Source organism: Histoplasma capsulatum, genomic scaffold, assembly GCF_000149585.1.
Source record: "Histoplasma capsulatum NAm1 scaffold_2 genomic scaffold, whole genome shotgun sequence".
In the NCBI taxonomy this organism is placed as follows: domain Eukaryota; kingdom Fungi; phylum Ascomycota; class Eurotiomycetes; order Onygenales; family Ajellomycetaceae; genus Histoplasma; species Histoplasma mississippiense.
In genome coordinates this window covers 1912419-1932570 of record NW_001813981.1, presented here as the reverse complement: position 1 = coordinate 1932570, position 20152 = coordinate 1912419, and the positions used below count along the sequence as shown (strand labels likewise).

Here is a 20152-nt window from a genome sequence, read left to right as displayed (position 1 = left end):
GTCTTTAAATGGTCTGGATCGATGATTTACAAATCCAGGAGTCAATAGCAACCCAAACAGGTATAATATATTTGTAATGAATACTCTTGGAGTCGGATATGCGGTTGTCCTACCATCTCTTGACTGCTTTGACACAGCCTGTAAATTATTTCGTTGTCCCCAAAATGTCATGCATGGGTTTTATCCCAAGCTTTTGAGTGGCGGAACATCTTTCCAGCATATGTCAACTCACTAAGAGCGGGAAGAAAATTGAAAAATAATAATTATGATGATTTCTCAACATCACTACCACATTGCATCTCAAGGCTTTAAAAAATTAAACAGTTTCCCTCCGCACTTTGAACCTAGCCTGTTTATTAATGCGAGCTGAATAATTTAACCAAATATAGATTAATTGCAAACAGGATTCTTTACTGATCCAGCCTCCCAACCATGGCCGCTGCCCCTCCACAAGCTCACCCCGCGTCGGAAACGTCGCCAACAAAGACCACTTTTACAATCGGCACACGCAAATCAAAACTTGCCCTGGTGCAGACCGATCTCGTGCGGGATGCCCTAAAAGCCGCCTGGCCACAGTACGAATTCGACATCCTTACCAAAGATGCAGCAGCAGACCTGGATAAAGTAACACCACTCCGCGAATTCACTTCGAAGAATCTCTGGACAGAGGAACTTGAAGAACTATTGCTTGCGAAACAGATTGATCTTGTTGTTCATTCATTGAAAGGTAGGTTTTTTAATTCACGTTCTTTCCTATTTTTACCCTTCTAGATTTTGAAATGTTTTGCTTCGCTTCCAATTGTTAGTTTTGTCTTTCTTTTATTATTGATTTCTATTGCCTCCTTCCCGCCGGTGTTCATTTAATATATCTTCTCCTCCAACAGATGTGCCAACTCAAATTCCCAAAACATGCATTCTCGGCGCTATGATGCCGCGAGAAGATCCTCGAGATGTCCTAGTTATCAAAAAGGGGCTGCCAAACATGACATTAGCGGAACTTCCCGCAGGATCCATAGTGGGGACCTCCTCGGTACGGCGCATCGCGCAGCTATCACGACATTACCCGCATCTCATAGCCAAGGATGTAAGAGGAAACATCGACACACGGTTAGCAAAGCTCGACGCCCAGGATGGGCCTTTTAGCGCTCTCATCCTGGCTGCTGCGGGCCTTTTGCGGACTGGCCAAGGCGCACGTATCTCTCACTACCTAGACTCGAAGGATGGCAAGATGCTACATGCTGTGGGCCAGGGCGGGTTGGGAATTGAGATACGAGCAAATGATGAGCGGATGAAAGAGATGGTTGAGAAGATTGGGGATAGGAAGACTACTTTTGCGTGCCTGGCTGAGAGGAATCTGCTAAGGACGTTGGAAGGGGGTTGTAGCGCGCCGCTTGGGGTTGAGACGGAGTGGGTGCAGGATGCAGATGGGAAGGAGACATTGATGCTACGCGCTATTGTGTCGAGTGTGGATGGGAAAGAGGCTGTGGAGATTGAGAAGTATGAAAAAGTTACGTCTGGAGAGGAGGCGGAGGTGTTCGGGAAGAAGGTTGCGGATGAGTTGGTTGTGCTGGGTGCTGGGAGGATTCTGGCGGAAATTCAGCAGAAGAAAAAAGCGTGGGGTAGTTAATTAAGCACTCTAATATCTGACGAAGCCGCCAAAATACTTGGTAAGTCGGCATTCGATGATCTGATATATGATGACCTATGATGATTTGGGCTGCTTGTTTGTCATATTAAACTGTATATGGATCAATGCCGAAAGGTTCACTGCATGGCGATGATACTACCTTTTTAAAAATATTGCGCTTGCTAGCAGTCCTTTGCATGATAACTGCCATGATACCACTCTATAGTCACTAGCTATTGTAATACCGCATGGAAGGAAGGGAATTCATATCTGCCAACTAAAATATATATCCATGAACCAATGAGGTAGTAGCCTTGGAGAAACATGCAGGAATATACAGCCTCGCCTGACGACAACAAAAAACTTGGATATACACACTTATGAATATATGCATCTCCTCCCATAACTACCTCTGATTGACTGTACATACTTTGCATGAAATCCAAGTCGCTATCTCGTTACTGGTAAAAGGCTGCCCCACAATCCCAACCAAATCACTGAGCACCCCTCACCGTTTTGACCTGACTATCAGTTTTATCCCCTAAATAAAAACGAAACAGAGCACCTAACGCGAATCACTCGACAAATAACAGAAGAACTAACGGCTGGCTCATTTTTAGCTGTTATAGCTATGACTAAACGCTCAACCTCAAATGATTACCCACGCATCTATCTGTTCGGAGACTCGCTGACGGAGCGGGCCTGCTACGAAGGGGATAATGGGTTTGCGTGGAAATTGGAGCAATATTACGACGGCAGGGTGGATGTTGTCAATGAAGGTGTGTATTCGTGTTTTTATTTTTTATTTTATTTAAGAAAGGATTGTTTTATTCATGTAGTTGCCCTACCAGTTGTGTTTAGATGGTTAAAGAACTGGGCCCCACTATGGGGAGATAGCTTGTGTTTTAGTTCTAGTACTGATTCATGATTTATGCAGGATATTCTGGGTAAGTCGTTAAACAGCAGCTCTTTGTATTGCTGAATGACCCAATATATCCATATATTCATCATCCGTGGTCCATACATACCCATATACATTCCTCCACCAACTTGTTCCAATGTAGTGGCATTGACCTGAAGAATTTTCTTCCTTGAAATCCAGTCAAACCACAAAAACTCTCCGTCGCACATTTGAAAGAGAAATCGTCAATACGATTACAGACCGCGGACCCCCTGCCCCCCTATTCATTACCATTTTCCTAGGTGCCAACGATGCCTGTCTCTTATCCTCGGGTCCTTACGTGCCATTGCCAGAATTCGAAGAGCACATCCGACACTACGTGAATAGTATACTGGACCATCCCGGCGCGCAGAACACCAAGATCATACTGATCACGCCCCCTCCTGTTGATGTGCCCTCATCCGAAATGGACTCTGCCGACGACCTGCCCGAAGTTGCGGAGGTCATGCAATCCATAGCAAAGTTAAGCAGGGGGTACAAGACGTGGGCGTCAAAGAGACTTTTTGCGGAGAAGATTGTGGAGATAGGGAGGGAGTTTGAAAGGCAAACAGATCGTGTGGCGGTGTTGGATTTTTGGACGGCCGTGACCAAGGCCAAGTGCAACGAACTGGGGTTTACTGACGAAGAGTTCCATGAACTGGATACCAGAGATATGCTCCCGGGCTCAGGATTGCCTGGTGCGAAAATGTTTGGGAAAGAATTCCTGATTGACGGATTGCATTTTGGGAGTCGAGTATGTTGACTGCTTCTGCTCTGATATGTGTTGGCGTGTTTTGAAGATGACGGGAGGATTTCGTGAAGCTGACATGTATTTTGTTTTTCCGAAGGGATACGACATTCTGACTCGCGAGTTGTTTGGGTTATTCCTGGCTAAGTGGCCAGAACTAGAAAGGGAAAATTTTCCCTTGCGTGTATGTGTGTTCCGTTCCATGAATTTGTGATGAGAATCCCCATTGATTCGCTAACAATGTATTGCGATTTTAGGGGTAATCTAACTACTCCGTTGGGACTTAGGATAGCTTAGATAGCTATTGTTAGACGCCATCGGCGTTTTGGAAACATACCAATAACACTCTCAAAAAGACCGTGGGCCAGATTCATCAGCCTCTATTCAACGTGTTACCGGACCCTCGCGGATTATCCTCAGTGAACTCATCCCACGCCCTTGCTTTCATAGTTTCTTCATCAGCCTTTTCTAGATCATCTTCGTCAATTTCCTTTGGTTGGTCGGATTGCTCTCCACCACCCTCGATAATGCCTCCCCTTTTCCTCTCCTCTTCTAGATATTCATCAATCGACATGGTGGGCAAGTTATGGCCGGGTCTAAAAACTCCGTTTCGAAGTTCCGTGCGCTTGCTCGTGAGGACGAATGGTTGTAGCGGTACGCCGGTCTTGCTTAGAAGAGGCCCTACTCTGCCTCCACGGACATTCTGAGCGAACCCTATATCCAATCGATCAGAAAAGCCTGGTGGATTGTCGGAGTCACGTTGTCTGTTATCGCGATTGTAACCAGGATCGGTCGATGGGGCAGCAGCCTGGGAACTTGCAAGCATGGATAGTTCCTGTGATAACATGTCCAGGGCTTGGAATGTATGGTGTGTATAGAGTTTAATCTCAGCTAGGTATAGTTGTCGAGTTAGATCTTCATCAGCTTGAAAGCTGCCTTGACTTTGTGAAAGATACTACAGAATTTTTTTTTCAAGCCACATTTAGCACCAGCCAAATCCAAAGTGCCACAGAGAATTACGGATCTGGATTTATTTTTATACCTCTAGTTGCTGTTTCAGCTCTTTCTCATCTCGATACCTGGATATTTTGATATTCCTCCTCGCAACAGCATCGTTTAAAGGGCATAGGCTAAATGAGCGGGGGTTTTCTGTGTATCGTTCGTAGAGCTTCTTATCCTCCAGCGAGAGAAGGCCATATTGATCTAGACGCTCTATATATTTTTCATATTCATCCCGCGACCGCTGGAGGATTTTCACGCGGTCTGTGTCGTATGATCTTTGGAGAAGGTCGGCAAGGATATAATCGGTGGTCAAGTACCTAGTGATGGTCCGAATAACTTAGTTTGACTTGTCCCGTAGATCTCCTCGAGAAGCACCTTGGGCACAGGCACGGCCACCTACTGTAGATCCCCGGTGGTAATATCATCTAATGATTCATTGGTACTGAATAAGGAGAGCTGTGCAATGCGCCGTTGGCATTCTTCGAATTCTGCGATTACGTCGCTGAGAGTTGGAGTATTTTCTGATGAAGGGGAGTCGAGAGCTTTCTTGTGTGATTTCGCGCGGGAAAAGAGTGCATGGAGGGTGCCAGGATGTGCAGCCATAGCTTGCACTGTCAGATCATGTATATAATAGAAGTACCAAGGGGTCGAGCGAGGCTTTTTGGTATTGGGAGGTTCCGCTGCCAATCTTGGTGGCGGTATGGTCTCAAAGTCATGTGAATAGGCTTATCAGTTAGTAAATAAATGTCTGATAGCCTTGTACCTTGGAGCTCAACCTGTTGACCTATATGGAATCTTGCATGAGTTCTACCATATCCCGTTCTATGAATTATATATTTTGATGACCATGCTGTATATACCCGTTCACCTAGTTAAATTAAACATATTCTCTTTTATCCTCCACCCTCTGCTCTTTGACTATCGCAAACATGTGTGTGTGCATGTTGGTGACAGACATAAATTCACACTCTCTAAACATTCTTTAGATTAATTTCAGATATCTCTCATCTACCCTTTCTTTGTTACATTCTTGAAAATATACAGAATAGGCTCCAATCTCTCAACTATTTCACGCTGTCCAAATACACTCGCCTTGTCATCCGTGGCCCAGCCACTTCTGTTCTTTTACCTCACACTTTTTAAGATAGCTGACTCCCGTCAGGGCGGTTGATTCTGGTGTGGCTCTCATAGGGAGGGTCCTTGGAGGAGCCAACTGCGGGGAGATATAGGCAAAAGATGAGCGCCATGGATATCGACAAGCTCTCCATGCTGCCTGACGAAACCTCAGAGCCAGAGGAATCAGATAACGAGTTAGAGAATTCTGACCAGGGTCCTATAAATGTAGAAGATCTACGACAGAAGCAAAATGCCAAATTCAAGGCTTTGTCAGTATCCCTTTGACTACCCTGGACCTAATATTATATTTTCTAATGGGAATAATCTTTTATAGGCTGTCAAGAGTATCTGAAACTATTACGGCGGAAGACATCCAACGGGCAACGAAAGTTAAAACCGAGAGTGAGCTTTCTATGACGAATTTGATAGAAAATCAAGACTTCACCTCTGTTATCCATGACCCAAGAGAGTATCAACTGGAGTTGTTTGAAAAAGCGAAAGCTGCCAATATCATTGCTGTGCTGGATACAGGTATACGTTTTCATGCATTCAATTCTTATACAGATATTAATATGTGTAGGATCCGGCAAAACATTTATCGCTGTGCTTTTACTTAAACATGTGATTCAAAGCGAATTAGCTGATCGAGCAACCGGAAATCCACCTCGTATATCATTCTTTCTGGTTTGTCCTGACTGTTCTCTTTTGAAAAAAAGCCCGATATCTAAGGTCGTTCTAGGTTGATAGTGTTACCCTCGTATACCAACAAGCGGCGGTCTTGAAAGCAAACATTGATCAGAATATCGACAAATTCTGTGGAGCGATGCAAACTGACTTATGGAGCAAAGAGACTTGGGAAAAACACTTCTCGAAAAATATGATTATAGTCTGCACTGCCGAAGTCTTGTGTCAATGTTTACTCCGCTCTTTCATCCGAATGGAACAAATCAATCTCCTTATTTTCGATGAGGCCCATCGTGCCAAAAAAGAGCACCCGTATGCTAGGTGAGAAGCTACGCTATTTTCAGCTAACCGTGCTGCCGTAACTGATGGGATATATAGAATTGTGAAAGATTTCTATTTGCGAAGACCCGAAGCACAAAAAAGACCCAAGATATTCGGAATGACGGCATCGCCAGTTGACGCGAAGGTGGACGTGGCAAAAGCTGCAAAGTACAGAATCGCTAGAGTGATAATAATTGAATTTGAATTCCAACTAATCCATTTTCACTAGGAATCTTGAGACGCTACTCGACAGTCAGATTGCAACCGCGTCCAACCTGGATGCTTTACGGCAAGCGATAGCGCGGCCAACTGAACAGATATGGGTGTATGACAAACTTGATACAACATCTGAAACTGACTTGTACAAGTGTATGCAATCACGCTTTGGTAGAATTCGTGAACTTGAAAAGATTTTTTTCTATGCCTTGGAGGCAAGCTCGATGCTGGGGAAATGGTGTTCAGATTGGCTATGGACATTCGCTTTGGAAGCAACCGAATTGCCCAAACTCGAAGGCAGGGTGTCTAAGAACTATATGCAATCTAGCTCCAGAGATCACTCCAAAGGGCTTGACGAAGCAATTAAACTTCTTCGAGAAGCTGGGCAGCTCATCAGAAACCACACGTTTGATACTCCGGTGGATTGCCCCGCACACTTGAGTTCGAAGGTGCGACTACTGCTCCATGAGCTTTCCTTGTACTTTGAACGGCACACGGATACCAAATGCATTGTATTTGTTCAGCAGCGGCATACAGCGAGGCTGTTAGCAGAGCTGTTTTCTCGAATCGGAACGCGGCATATGCAAACAGGAATTCTTATAGGGGTTCAACATGATGGAATTGGGGGCGCGAACTTTTCGTTCCGACAGCAGTTTTTGACGCTGTTGAAGTTTCGCAAAGGGGAGCTCAATTGCCTGGTATACTGGTTCTTTTTTCTTTATTCTTCAAAGATCATAGAATTCTTCGTTAACAGGAGCAGTTTGCAACGTCCGTCGCTGAAGAAGGGTTGGATATCCCAGATTGCAACTTGATTATCAGGTGAGAATATTTCACCCCCATCCAACATGTACGGAACTCACTATATACTAGGTTCGACCTGAGCTTGACCATGATTCAGTATATTCAAAGCCGTGGAAGGGCCCGACATTCGAACTCAATAGTATGGCTCTCACTCTATGATTCAGAATGCCTCGCTAACGGCACTCTGCAGTACGCACACATGGTTGAACGAGATAACCTTATCCACGCGTCATGTATCCAGGAGGCCCAACGAGCAGAGGTGAGATATATGAGCGAAGGGTTTAAGCGGGCGCTTTGGACTAAAATTTCCTAGCATATCATGCGACGGTTCTGCGAAGCTCTCCCGGAAGACCGGATTATTCGCGGAAGTAGCGATGATTTGGGAATGAATTTAGACAAGGAACGATACCATAAATCGTTTACCGTCCACAGCACTGGGGCGACGTTGACTTATCCCTCTTCACTTGTTGTCCTTGCGCATTACGCAAGCTCTTTAGTAAGATTTTCTCCCTGATGGTATTACGTACAAGCTAATATTCGCCAGCAATACGAGAAAGAAACGTCCCCTCAGGTGAACTACTTCATTGAGCGGATAGACGGTGCTTTTGTTTGCGAGGCTATCCTCCCTGAAAAGTCCCCTTTCCGGGGATTGACGGGCAAACCGTCAGCACGGAAGTTGCATGCCAGACAATCTGCTGCTTTCGAAACGTGTTTGATGCTTAGAAAGAATGGGATCCTCGATGACCATTTCGTGTCAAAATATTACAAAAGGCTGCCGGCGATGAGGAATGCGAAGCTAGCTATTAAATCGAAGAAAACGAACCAGTATGATATGATGGTGAAGCCCAAACTGTGGGACAGTGGTCGTGGTACTACTCCAAGTGTAATATGGGCTACTCTCTTGATGTTAAGTCCTGCGGCTAAATTGCGGCGAGACTATCAACCTCTGATCTTATTCACGCGATACCAGCTTCCGAAGTTTCCCATATTCCCGCTGTATCTTGAGGATGACATTGAATCAGAAGTTATTACGGTTCCCCTACACATGCCGTTACGAGCTTCAGAAGATGAGTTGGATCTACTCACTACGTTCACTCTCAGGATTTTCCAAGATTTGTTTCATAAAGTATATGAACATCAGCCTGCTATGATGACGTATTGGCTTGCTCCAGCAAAGTTGAATTCTAACTATCGTGATATGTCAGAAGCTGTAGACCCACGACAACTTCTTGACATCAGCATTATTCAGTATGTGCAACAGAATTCCGAAATACGCTGGTCCTTCGATATGCCACCTAGCGATGTAGAAAACCGATTTCTGTTCGACAAATGGGATGGTAGATATCGTTACTTCACGTCCACGGTGGAACCGACCCTACGTCCCTCGGACCCTCCCCCAGCAACGATGGCGAAGAGAAAGCATATGGAAAATATAATGAATTATTGTCTTAGCCTATTTAAGAATTCCCGCTCCAAGTTCTTAGGGGAATGTGATTGGAAGCAGCCGGTCGTTCGAGCTGAATTGGTTCGACTTCGCCGGAACCTTTTGGATAGGGCAACGGAACAGGAAAGGGGAGAAGAAACGGCGTATTATATTTGTCCAGAACCTCTGAGGATATCAGCTGTAAGGTCTCTTTACGAATAGGATAATTTGCAAAACTGACAATTTTAGTAGTTACCCCCACCGGTTGCCGCGTTTGCCTTTGCATTTCCGGCTATTATTAGTCGCATAGAGTCCTACTTGATTTCTCTTGAGGCATGCGACAAACTTCAACTCAGTATCGAGACGCATCTCGCTCTAGAAGCCTTAACAAAGGACTCAGATAACACTGAAGAGCATCGAAAGGAACAGATTCATTTCCAACGTGGAATGGGTAAGAATTATGAGCGGTTGGAGTTCCTAGGGGATTGTTTTCTGAAGATGGCTACTTCGATCTCCCTTTTTGCGATGAACCCTGACAATGACGAGTTCGATTTCCACGTTAAAAGGATGTGTCTGATTTGCAACCAAAATCTGTTCAATACTGCTGTTCGTCTCAAACTCTACGAGTTTGTCCGCACGCAGGGCTTCTCAAGGTTTGTTTTCCCAAGGACTCCGGACTTCAGTGCTTACAGCTGACAAATGATAGACGTAACTGGTATCCTGAGGGCATCAAGCTTCTTCAAGGAAAAGCTCAGCCTGAATCAGCACAAAACAAACAGGCTTTGGGCGACAAAACAATCGCGGATATTTGCGAGGCACTTATCGGGGCCTCCTTGTTGTCAGGAGGAAAAGCTTGTCGGTTCGATACGGCAGTTAAGGCAGTAACTGTGTTTGTGGACAGCGACAACCACCGAGTTTCTGATTGGAATAGTTATATCGACCTATATTCACTACCAAGCTATCAAATTGCCCAAGCGGATGCGGGTCAACTTGACTTGGCTAAGCAAATAGGCAACCGGTTAGGATATCACTTCACGTATCCAAGGTTGCTCCGTTCCGCGTTCACACATGCATCATACCCGTCAGCATGGAGTACCGTTCCGTGCTATCAGCGTCTAGAGTTTTTAGGCGATTCTTTACTCGACATGGTTTGTGTCGAATATCTGTATCATCATTATCCTGATCGGGATCCTCAATGGCTCACAGAACATAAGGTAAGGTCCCAGTCTAAGTCAAAAGGAGGAGGAGGAGGAGGATCATGAGTAATAAGACAAAGCTAACGGTTTAATAGATGGCTATGGTATCAAATAAGTTTCTGGGTGCAGTCACTGTTAAGTTGGGGTTACATAAACACCTCCTATATATTAGCAATGCTCTTTTTGGCCAAATCACTAGGTACGCCGAGGAGATTGAAGTTGCAGTGGCCGAGAGTGCCGATTCTCCAGATGCCTGGACAACGACCAGCGATCCGCCCAAGGTATGTGGTGGGATTCTTGAGCATTAAGGAATTCGGTAGCTGACGAACGTCGTAGTGCTTGCCGGATATGCTAGAGGCATATATTGGGGCAATATTTGTCGATTCGAATTTCAGTTTTGAGGTGGTAGAGGATTTCTTCCAGCGATATCTCAAACAGTACTTTGAGGACATGAGCATTTACGACGCCTTTGCAAACAAGCACCCAACAGTATGTATCCACAGCCATCGCACCACCTCATTTACAGTACATATATGTACTTACAAACGTCTATGTTCTGTAAGGTATGATATGTATGTACTGTAAATGTGCAAGGCTCGTGGCTAACATTGCTTGCAGACATACTTTCACAACCGACTAACGATCGATTTTGGATGCGCTAACTACTGCTTGAAGGCGGGTGAGGTGCAAATGGTAGATAGCACAGAACCACGGATATATGCAGCGGTTATCGTCCACGATAAGTTTGTGGCCCAAGGTATTGCCTCATCCGTACGGTACGCCAAAACCAAAGCCAGTGACGCTGCACTGGCGAAGTTGGAAGGCCTTGCTTCGTTCAAATTCCGTGAAATATACGGTTGTAATTGTGCGGCCAACAAGGTGGAAGAAACTACGGATGTAGCCCAGAGAATGTGAAGCCTATATCTGTATGTGGAGAATGATTAATTCGCTCCCTTCTTGGAGTGGGGCATGTTCCCCCGAAGGGGGTCCCTTCGGAGATTGGTGATTGTGTTTCGAGATAGTCGAATCCGTCCTCTACCCAATTTTTTTATTCGTTTGCTTTTTAAGTGTTTGTGATGTTCGTTTGAAATTGAGGCAGTATCTCTGCTAGATAGTTCACGCTTAAAAATTTCCAGATGAACGATGCGTAATTTGGTTCCCACCTCCTGAAATTGTCCAGCCTGGATGAAGCTAAAGCTGCGGCCTGGAAACGCAAGGAACACCCGAAAGGTTCCAGCAATGGCCCTGAACGAGTACTAATCCTGGAATGGACTAGTGTTCTTGCCCCTGACATGCCCAACGCCGGGATCCCGTGACCAAATAACACGCCGCGTGCAACCAAAAGTTTCCATCCTAGTCTCTCGATCAGAGGTGATGCATACGTCTACAACTTATCGACAACGTGAATAAATGACCACCCCATATCGGTCGATGTACAATAGGCTTTGTGGCCTTCTTTTCTTCCCCTAAATACCCCACCCTCATGACTGTCGAGCAACAATCCTCATTTTGATGCCAACATGGAGGTGGTTCTGCCAGGGGTGCCCAACGGCCTTGCGCCGCCCAGTCAACCTCCATCTGTTGATCCGGCTACTGTTGTCCAATATTTAACGGAGACCCTACAGAGCACACTTGACGCTCTGAAAACCGATTTAGAGAGCGCTGGAAGCTTCTTGTCCAAGGCAAAATACCCTGAAACCATTCAACGGTGCTCTCGTTTCGCCTCAGAGTCTCAGGTTGCATTGTATGTCCAAAAGGATGCTATTGAGCTGGAACAGACGAACGGGACGGAGGAGGGTACCCGTAAGTTAACATACTTCTTTAACATGCTATGTCGGAGGCATGATACCTGAAAAAGAGCTAACACTTATTTGTTGTCGTTTGAAAGCTTCCCCAACTAGATATTTGTATATCCTCACCCTCGAGTTATCACTTTCCCCTACCACCGTTGCTTCGATGGCCTTCACGAGGCAGCTTCAGCCATTAGATCCGAATATCCCAATATCCGCCCAAGTCCATGCTACGAGTCTTCCGGGCTTCCTGTCACCGATGCAGATGGCTTTGAATCAAGGCACTACAACAGCTTCACCTCTTCAGACACTTCATACCTTTGTTAACCATGTACTGGGACCGTATTTTGATGCCTATACGAGTGGCCAGGAACGGGTGAATGGGGTGAAAGGGAGGGGCGATAGCGATGCGAAGACGGGAGTGCCTGTAACCAAAAAGAAGATTGCGGAGTTGAAATCAAGCCTGTTGCAGCTACAAGAGAACATTGAAATTCCCGTGCTGAATCTTCCATTGCATGAGGTCGTCCAGGGAGCATTGGACCAGGCTGCGGCACGAGGAATTAAACCTTCTACCGATCTCATCCCGGCATCAGTGCTTGAAAATACCATTGTTCTTAACAGCATCCAGAACATTGTGAATGGCTGGATCAAATCAATCCAGACTACCACTCAAATGTCTAGGGATGATATCAAGGGATCCGCAATACAGGAAATCAATTTTTGGTTATCGATGGAAACCGCCTTGGAAGCGATCGAGGACCAGCTACGCAGTGATGGAGTGCAACTTACGATGGATATCCTGCGGCATGCAAAACGATTTAATGTAACACTTAGTTTTTCAGCAGATACCGGACTAAAGGAGACTGCGGAAACGGTCCAGAAATACAATCAACTTATGCGAGATTTCCCACTTGATGAACTTTTGTCCGCTACCTCTCTACCGAAGGTGCACGATGCCCTGAACCTTATATTCTCTCATTTGAACAAGAAACTCCGCATTTGCCCCTATCCTATCAAGCGTTCTCTTTTACTGGTAGAGGCAATTTCCGGTGATTTGGATACCCAAATCCGAACCCTGATACACGGACGCTCTATCATGCATTTAAGTTTTAAAGAATTCCGCGCTTTAATGCGGTCAGCTCAAGTCATCTGGCGCGCCTGGGATGAGAATGTGAAGGAATTTACAAATGTTGCTCGTGATGCTATAAGACGGCGGAATGAGAAGTTCATCTCCATCAAAGTGGAACCAAGACATAGCGCAATTCAAGATCGATTGAAGTACATCAATACCTTCCGCAACAACCACGAACAGCTGCAACGAACTATCGTGAACGTTCTTGGACCTAACGCAAACATGTCAGCAGGTGCTAATACTGATGGAGCTGTGACCGTGGAAGAAATTGGTGATGTCGATGCCCTGGATGAAGTTTCTCAAGCATATGCGTCTTTGAAGGATGTCGACGTTCTAGACGTATCTGAAGAAGGTACTCAAATATGGATCCAGGCCGAAGCTTCATATAATGAGCGCACTTCTAGAGTGGAAAATTCAATAATCGCCCAACTAAAGGACCGCCTGGCTACCGCGAAGAACGCTACGGAGATGTTCCGTGTCTTTTCAAAATTCAATGCCCTGCTTGTCCGACCCAAGATTCGAAGTGCTATTAGTATACACCAATCTGAATTAATCGAGCTAGTTAAGCACGATATTGCGAAACTGCATGAGAGATTCAAGCAACAGTATGGCCATTCTCAAGCACATCCCATGGCGCAGCTACGAGATCTTCCTCCGGTATCAGGTGCAATTGTCTGGGCTCGTCAGATTGAACGGCAGCTTGATGGCTATATGAGAAAGGTCGAGGACGTTCTGGGAGAAGACTGGGACTTGCACGCTGAAGGGCAGAAACTCCAGGCTGAAAGTAACATGTTCCGAAAGAAGCTTGATACGCGACCTATATTTCAGAACTGGTTACAGGATGTTCAACGACGAAATATTACGATTTCCGGCCGCTTGTTTAAGATTTTCCGCAATCGTGCGACGGGAAACACTTTAGAACTAGATGTTAATTTCGACCCGCAGATTATTGTGCTTTTCAAGGAAGTTAGAAACCTTGTCTGGCTCAATTATCAAGTTCCTCATGCTATCAACACGATTTCCAAAGAAGCGAAACGAGTGTACCCATACGCCATCAGTTTAATTGAAAGTGTCCGAACTGCCTTGCAAACAATGCGTTCGATCTCATCTATGGCTGAGGTTTCCATTCTTTTGAGTGGGTACAAAAATGACGTCCAGGCTTTAATCATGAAGGGTCTTCCATTGCGCTGGGAGTCATTTATACATTCTTATGAACTCCACATCAAGCAGGTGATGGCCAATGGGGCAGTTGATCCCTCACCAGCGCAGGGTCGAAGTGAAAGCAAGCATGTTCAATTTGTTCGCGAATTTGCTGCCTCGGCCTTTGTTCTTCAGTCGAAAACTTCAACACTCTTTGCAATTAACGAAAGTATCCAGAAAGCCATTACCGATCTCAGGACTTGCCCTTACGATGCATCCATCTTCCGCCAGCGCCTGGATGAAATCCAAAATTCTGTCGATAAATTGAACCTAGAGAACTATGTGAATCTCGGTTATTGGGTTTCTAATATGAACAAGACAATCGAACTTATTCTCCAAGAGCGCTTACACCGCGCGATAAGAGAGTGGATTTTAGCGTTCCAGGAAATCAAGTATGATGAGAACGGTGTCCAACGGAAAACGTATCCTGAAACCTCGAAGACAGCAAATGACGCCGAAACGCAAACCTACACGATTGAGTTCCCCAAGCTTTTCCATGAAATTTCCATGAGAAATCAAGTACTTCGCTTAGATCCTCCTCTGGAGTACGCAAGAGCTAGCTGGTTTGCTCATTTCGACCAATGGGTTGGAGTTCTTTGCAATCTAGAGAAAATTAAATCGGCGCGATATAAGATGTCGATCGAGACGGAAAAGGCTCGGCTATCTGAAACCCACTTCACAAATCTCCCACAATATTGTACTAGTGAATTAGTCGAGGTGTATTCCGTAATTGGTGCTAGACTAGAAGACATCTCGGACTACGTGGATAAATGGCTACAATTTCAATCCTTGTGGGATCTTCAAGCCTCCCAGGTTTACGACACGCTGGGTGACGATTTGTCCCGATGGTTGCAACTTCTCCAGGAAATCCGTAAAAGCCGCGCAACATTTGATACTTCTGAAGTTGGCAAATCGTTCGGCAATGTTAGGATCGATTATGAGCAAGTGCAGACCAAGGTTAATGCCAGATATGACCAATGGCAACACGAAATTTTGCACAAGTTTGGCGGCAAGTTTGCCAGTCGTATGCGCGAAGTCCATGATGAAATCGTCTCTGCCAAGAAAGATCTGGAGAGCCAGACGCTGGAAGCTTCATCAACTGCCCATGCCGTTTCGTTCATTACAATCGTCCAGCAATGCAAGCGAAAGGCGCGAGTGTGGGGCCCGGAAGTTGATCTCTTCCTCCAGGGTCAGGCTACCCTGACTCGACAGCGCTATCATTTCCCCAGCGACTGGTTACATGTTGAGCAAGTTCGGGATGACTGGAACGCCCTCAGCGAGCTCCTTGAACGAAAGAGTAAGATCGTGCAAGACCAAACTGATGCCCTTCAGGCAAAAATCATTGCAGAGGACCGTGTTATCAGTAACAAGATCTCCGAAATAATCCACCAGTGGAACGAGGAGAAGCCTGTTTCCGGCTCTATTCCGCCGGAAGAGGCCTCTAGAACACTGAGCTCCTTCCAATCACGATTGGAAAACCTCCGCTCTGAATCTGAAATGGTCACCAAAGCGAAGGAGGCGCTTGATTTGCCCGGAAGTCCGGAAACGGCTCTTGCGGCTGTACTTGAAGAAGTGCAGGATTTCATGTCGGTCTGGGCAGCATTGTCAACGATCTGGAAAAGCTTGAATGAACTAAGGGACGTGCTATGGAATAGTGTCCAGCCGAGAAAACTTCGCCAGTCGCTTGACGGGCTTATCAAAATGACAAAGGAAATGCCGAGTCGGATGCGACAATATGCTGCCTTCGAACATATCCAGGCTACTTTGCGCCAGCTTCTCAAAGTGAATCCTTTGCTTTCCGATATGAAATCCGAAGCCGTCCGGGAGCGACATTGGCAAAAGATCTTTAAAGTTCTTAAACCAGGCAAACGGTTCTCCCAAATCTCACTCACCCTTGGTGACGTTTGGGATCTGCAGCTGGCTGCCAGCGAATCTGTTATTCGTGATATTATCGCCCAAGCGCAAGGTGAAATGGCCTTGGAAGAATTCTTAAAAATGGTCCGCGAAACATGGCAAAATTATTCTCTCGACCTTGTGAACTACCAGAACAAATGCCGCTTGATCAAGGGCTTCGATGACCTGTTCGCTAAATGCAGCGAGAACCTCAACTCTCTTCAAGCCATGAAGCATTCACCTTATTACAAAGAATTTGAGGAAGACGCTAGTTCTTGGGAGGATAAACTAAACAGAGTTCACGTTCTCTTCGATGTCTGGATTGACGTTCAGCGACAATGGGTGTATCTTGAGGGCGTTTTCACTGGAAATGCGGATATCAAGCACTTGCTTCCTGTCGAATCTGGCCGATTCCAAAATATCAATTCCGAATTTTTCGCTGTCATGAAGAAGGTCTATAAGTCCCCCTTCGTCTTAGACATTCTTGCTATTGCTGGAGTTCAAAAGTCCCTCGAGCGATTGGCGGAGCTTCTTCACAAAATCCAAAAGGCCCTTGGAGAGTACTTGGAGCGAGAACGCATGTCTTTCCCACGGTTTTATTTCGTTGGTGACGAAGATCTCCTTGAGATTATTGGTAATAGCAATGACACCCTTCGTGTTGCGAAACACTTCAAGAAGATGTTTGCTGGACTCTCTGGTTTATTGATGGATGACGACGGCAACATTGTTGGATTCAGCTCAAAAGAAGGAGAGGAAGTTAGGCTGAAGCGAGAGGTTTCGCCTATTAAAACCCCGAGGATCAATGACTGGCTGAGTGCTTTGGATACTAACATGAAGCTAACATTGGCTGAATTGCTAGCGGAGGCAATTGAACAATTCGAACCCATTTATAGCGCCCCTGAAGTCGATCAGACTGCATTTAGCGACTTCCTCGCCAATTATCCAGCTCAGATAGTCGTTCTTAGTAGTCAAGTTGTCTGGACTCAAGCTGTCCAATCCGCTCTTGAGGCCGGGGGAAGTGGCTTACCCGCGCTTTATGATGCAGAGGTACGGGTTCTTGACCTGCTTGCTGTAACTGTCCTTGGAGACTTGGACCCTATCACGAGAAAAAAATGCGAACATCTAATTACGGAATTTGTTCATCAACGAGACTCGATTGCCAAGCTAATCAAGTTTAATGCTTCCTCACCAACACACTATCTCTGGCTTTTACAAATGCGATATGTATACCAGGCTCAAGGAGACTTTTCACAGCGACTTCACGTCCACATGGCAAACGCGAAACTGGATTACGGCTTTGAGTACCTCGGTGTCCCTGAACGACTCGTACGAACTCCGCTGACAGACCGTTGTTTCTTGACGCTTACTCAAGCGTTGTGTCAGCGACTGGGTGGCTCTCCGTACGGTCCGGCTGGAACTGGAAAAACTGAATCAGTCAAAGCATTAGGCCTTCAGCTCGGTCGATTTACGCTTGTCTTCTGCTGTGATGATACATTTGACTTCCAAGCCATGGGCAGAATTTTCTTGGGTATCTGTCAAGTGGGTGCATGGGGCTGTTTCGATGAATTCAACCGTCTGGAGGAAAGGATTCTGTCTGCGGTTTCACAGCAGATTCAAAATATTCAGATTGGGCTGAAAAATAGTAGCGATGACCAGAAGGCCCAAATCGAGCTCGTCGGTCGCCAACTGCGGGTCAACTTGAACACTGGAATTTTCATCACGATGAACCCTGGATACGCTGGTCGATCCAACCTTCCTGACAACTTGAAGAAGCTATTCCGCAGTGTAGCTATGTCCAAGCCCGATAAGGAATTAATTGCAGAAGTCATGCTCTTCTCCCAAGGATTCAAACAGGCCAAGCCTTTATCAAGACAAACTGTTCCATTCTTTGAACACTGCGCCAAACGCCTGACGAAACAAGCACATTACGATTTTGGTCTACGTGCTTTGAAGAGTGTCCTTGTCAGCTCTGGTGGACTTAAACGGTTACGTCTTGCAAATTCCGACGGCGACCTCGGGCCTAATGAGATTATCGAACCCCAAATCATTGTCCAAAGCATTAGGGAAACAATTGCGCCAAAACTCATTCGAGAAGATGTTGAGACTATGTTGCAGATCCAGACTGATGAATTCCCTGGAGTTGAGTATGTTCCGGCGAACTTCGAGAAGCTGACGCAGGCCATTCGCGATATCGCCTGGGAAAATCATTACGTTGCTAGTGACACATGGATCGCGAAGACCTTGCAACTTTACCAGATTCAGGGCATCCACCATGGTGTCATGATGGTGGGAAGATCCGGTGCTGGTAAAAGTGCAGCTTGGAAGACACTACTCGAGGCAATGCAGAGAGTGGAAGGGATCGAAGGAGTTTGCCATGTTATCGACTCAAAGGTCATGTCTAAGGAAGCCCTTTACGGTAACCTTGATAGCACTACACGAGAATGGACTGATGGTCTCTTCACTGGAATTCTCAGAAAAATCGTCGATAACCTTCGAGGTGAGGATTCAAAACGACATTGGATTGTATTCGATGGAGATGTTGATCCGGAATGGGTGGAAAATCTGAACAGCGTCTTGGATGACAACAAATTACTTACTCTTCCAAACGGCGAACGTCTGAATCTGCCTGCAAATGTCCGGATTATGTTCGAAGTTGAGACTCTTAAATACGCCACTCTTGCAACAGTTAGTCGATGTGGTATGGTCTGGTTTAGCGACGACACTGTAACTCCCAATATGATGGTGACCAACTATATTGAGTCTTTGAAAACAAGAACCTTTGAAGATCTTGATGATGATAGCGTACCATCTGGCCAATCTTCCGCGAAAACGCTGGAAACTCAGAAAATGCTTGCCAACTTGCTGGAAGGCCTCCTCCAGAACGATGACCTCATTCTAAAAGCACTCGAAGAGGCAAAAAAATATAATCACATCATGCAATTCAGTGATATTCGGGCTCTTAACACCCTCTTCAGCTTACTGAATAAGTCCTGCCGAAATATCCTTGAGTACAATATTCAGCATATTGATTTCCCGTTGGACCCAGAGAAAGCCGAGTCTTACATGTCGAAGAAGCTTTTACTAGCACTTGTTTGGTCTCTTACTGGTGACTGCACCTTAGGTGACCGAAAAGCATTCGGAGAATATGTCACTGCATTTTCTACGATTGACTCTCCCCTACTCAATGAAACTTCTTCCCTCATAGACTTTGATGTCTCACTTCCTAAAGCTGAATGGACCACTTGGCAATCACAAGTGCCATCTATTGAGATAAATACACACTCCGTCACGCAAACAGATGTCATTATCCCTACATTGGACACGGTGCGCCACGAAGATGTTCTTTATTCATGGCTGGCGGAGCATAAACCACTCCTGCTCTGCGGCCCTCCTGGTTCCGGAAAGACCATGACCTTGTTCTCCGCCTTGAGAAAGCTTCCTAACATGGAAGTCGTTGGACTTAACTTTTCTAGTGCTACGACTCCTGATCTTCTCATTAAGACATTCGAGCAATACTGCGAGTACAAGAAAACTCTTAATGGCGTTGTTATGTCTCCCAATCAGATTGGTCGCTGGTTGGTGATATTCTGTGACGAAATAAATCTTCCAGCCCCTGACCAATACGGTACACAACGCGCAATTTCCTTCCTCAGACAGCTAGTTGAGCAAAACGGCTTCTGGCGGACGACGGATAAAACTTGGGTTACACTAGATCGCATTCAGTTTGTTGGTGCTTGTAACCCTCCAACTGATGCCGGTCGTACTCCACTTGGCGAACGTTTCCTTCGACATGCTCCCCTTATCATGGTTGACTACCCTGGAGAACTCTCTCTGATGCAGATTTATGGAACGTTCAATTCTGCCATCCTCAAGATTATACCACTTCTCCGTGGATACTCTGAAGCATTAACTAAGGCCATGGTTCAATTTTACCTAGAGTCACAAGCAAGATTCACGCCACAGATCCAACCTCATTATGTCTACTCTCCCCGAGAACTCACAAGATGGGTTCGCGGGCGTCTATGAAGCAATAAAGCCACTGGAAACACTGTCTCTCGAGGGG

The 20152-nt window shown here is 45.7% G+C and overlaps 5 protein-coding genes across 5 annotated transcripts; 4 read left to right on the top strand and 1 right to left on the bottom strand.

Annotated features, from left to right (window-relative positions):
* Positions 1 to 432: 432 nt before the first annotated feature.
* HCAG_02662 (porphobilinogen deaminase) lies at positions 433 to 1627 on the top strand (the record flags this gene model as incomplete). Its single annotated transcript, XM_001542441.1, has 2 exons — positions 433 to 727; positions 885 to 1627. The coding sequence occupies 2 exons, from the start codon at positions 433 to 435 to the stop codon at positions 1625 to 1627; spliced, it is 1038 nt and encodes a 345-aa protein (XP_001542491.1).
* A 631-nt stretch (positions 1628 to 2258) lies between these two features.
* Positions 2259 to 3387, top strand: HCAG_02661 (predicted protein; the record flags this gene model as incomplete). Its single annotated transcript, XM_001542440.1, has 3 exons — positions 2259 to 2406; positions 2831 to 3265; positions 3368 to 3387. 3 exons carry the CDS (start codon positions 2259 to 2261, stop codon positions 3385 to 3387), a joined length of 603 nt encoding a protein of 200 aa, XP_001542490.1.
* A 301-nt stretch (positions 3388 to 3688) lies between these two features.
* Positions 3689 to 4920, bottom strand: HCAG_02660 (hypothetical protein; the record flags this gene model as incomplete). The annotated part of the gene is made up of 3 exons (XM_001542439.1): positions 3689 to 4270; positions 4358 to 4634; positions 4718 to 4920. The coding sequence occupies 3 exons, from the start codon at positions 4918 to 4920 to the stop codon at positions 3689 to 3691; spliced, it is 1062 nt and encodes a 353-aa protein (XP_001542489.1).
* Positions 4921 to 5553: 633 nt separating this feature from the next.
* On the top strand, positions 5554 to 10989 carry HCAG_02659 (predicted protein; the record flags this gene model as incomplete). The annotated part of the gene is made up of 15 exons (XM_001542438.1): positions 5554 to 5702; positions 5768 to 5964; positions 6282 to 6438; positions 6496 to 6606; positions 6668 to 6763; positions 6830 to 7352; positions 7525 to 7551; positions 7646 to 7714; positions 7769 to 7951; positions 8000 to 9079; positions 9131 to 9531; positions 9585 to 10092; positions 10170 to 10355; positions 10411 to 10563; positions 10750 to 10989. The coding sequence occupies 15 exons, from the start codon at positions 5554 to 5556 to the stop codon at positions 10987 to 10989; spliced, it is 4080 nt and encodes a 1359-aa protein (XP_001542488.1).
* Positions 10990 to 11594: 605 nt separating this feature from the next.
* HCAG_02658 (dynein heavy chain) lies at positions 11595 to 20115 on the top strand (the record flags this gene model as incomplete). The annotated part of the gene is made up of 2 exons (XM_001542437.1): positions 11595 to 11877; positions 11963 to 20115. The coding sequence occupies 2 exons, from the start codon at positions 11595 to 11597 to the stop codon at positions 20113 to 20115; spliced, it is 8436 nt and encodes a 2811-aa protein (XP_001542487.1).
* Positions 20116 to 20152: the final 37 nt, after the last annotated feature.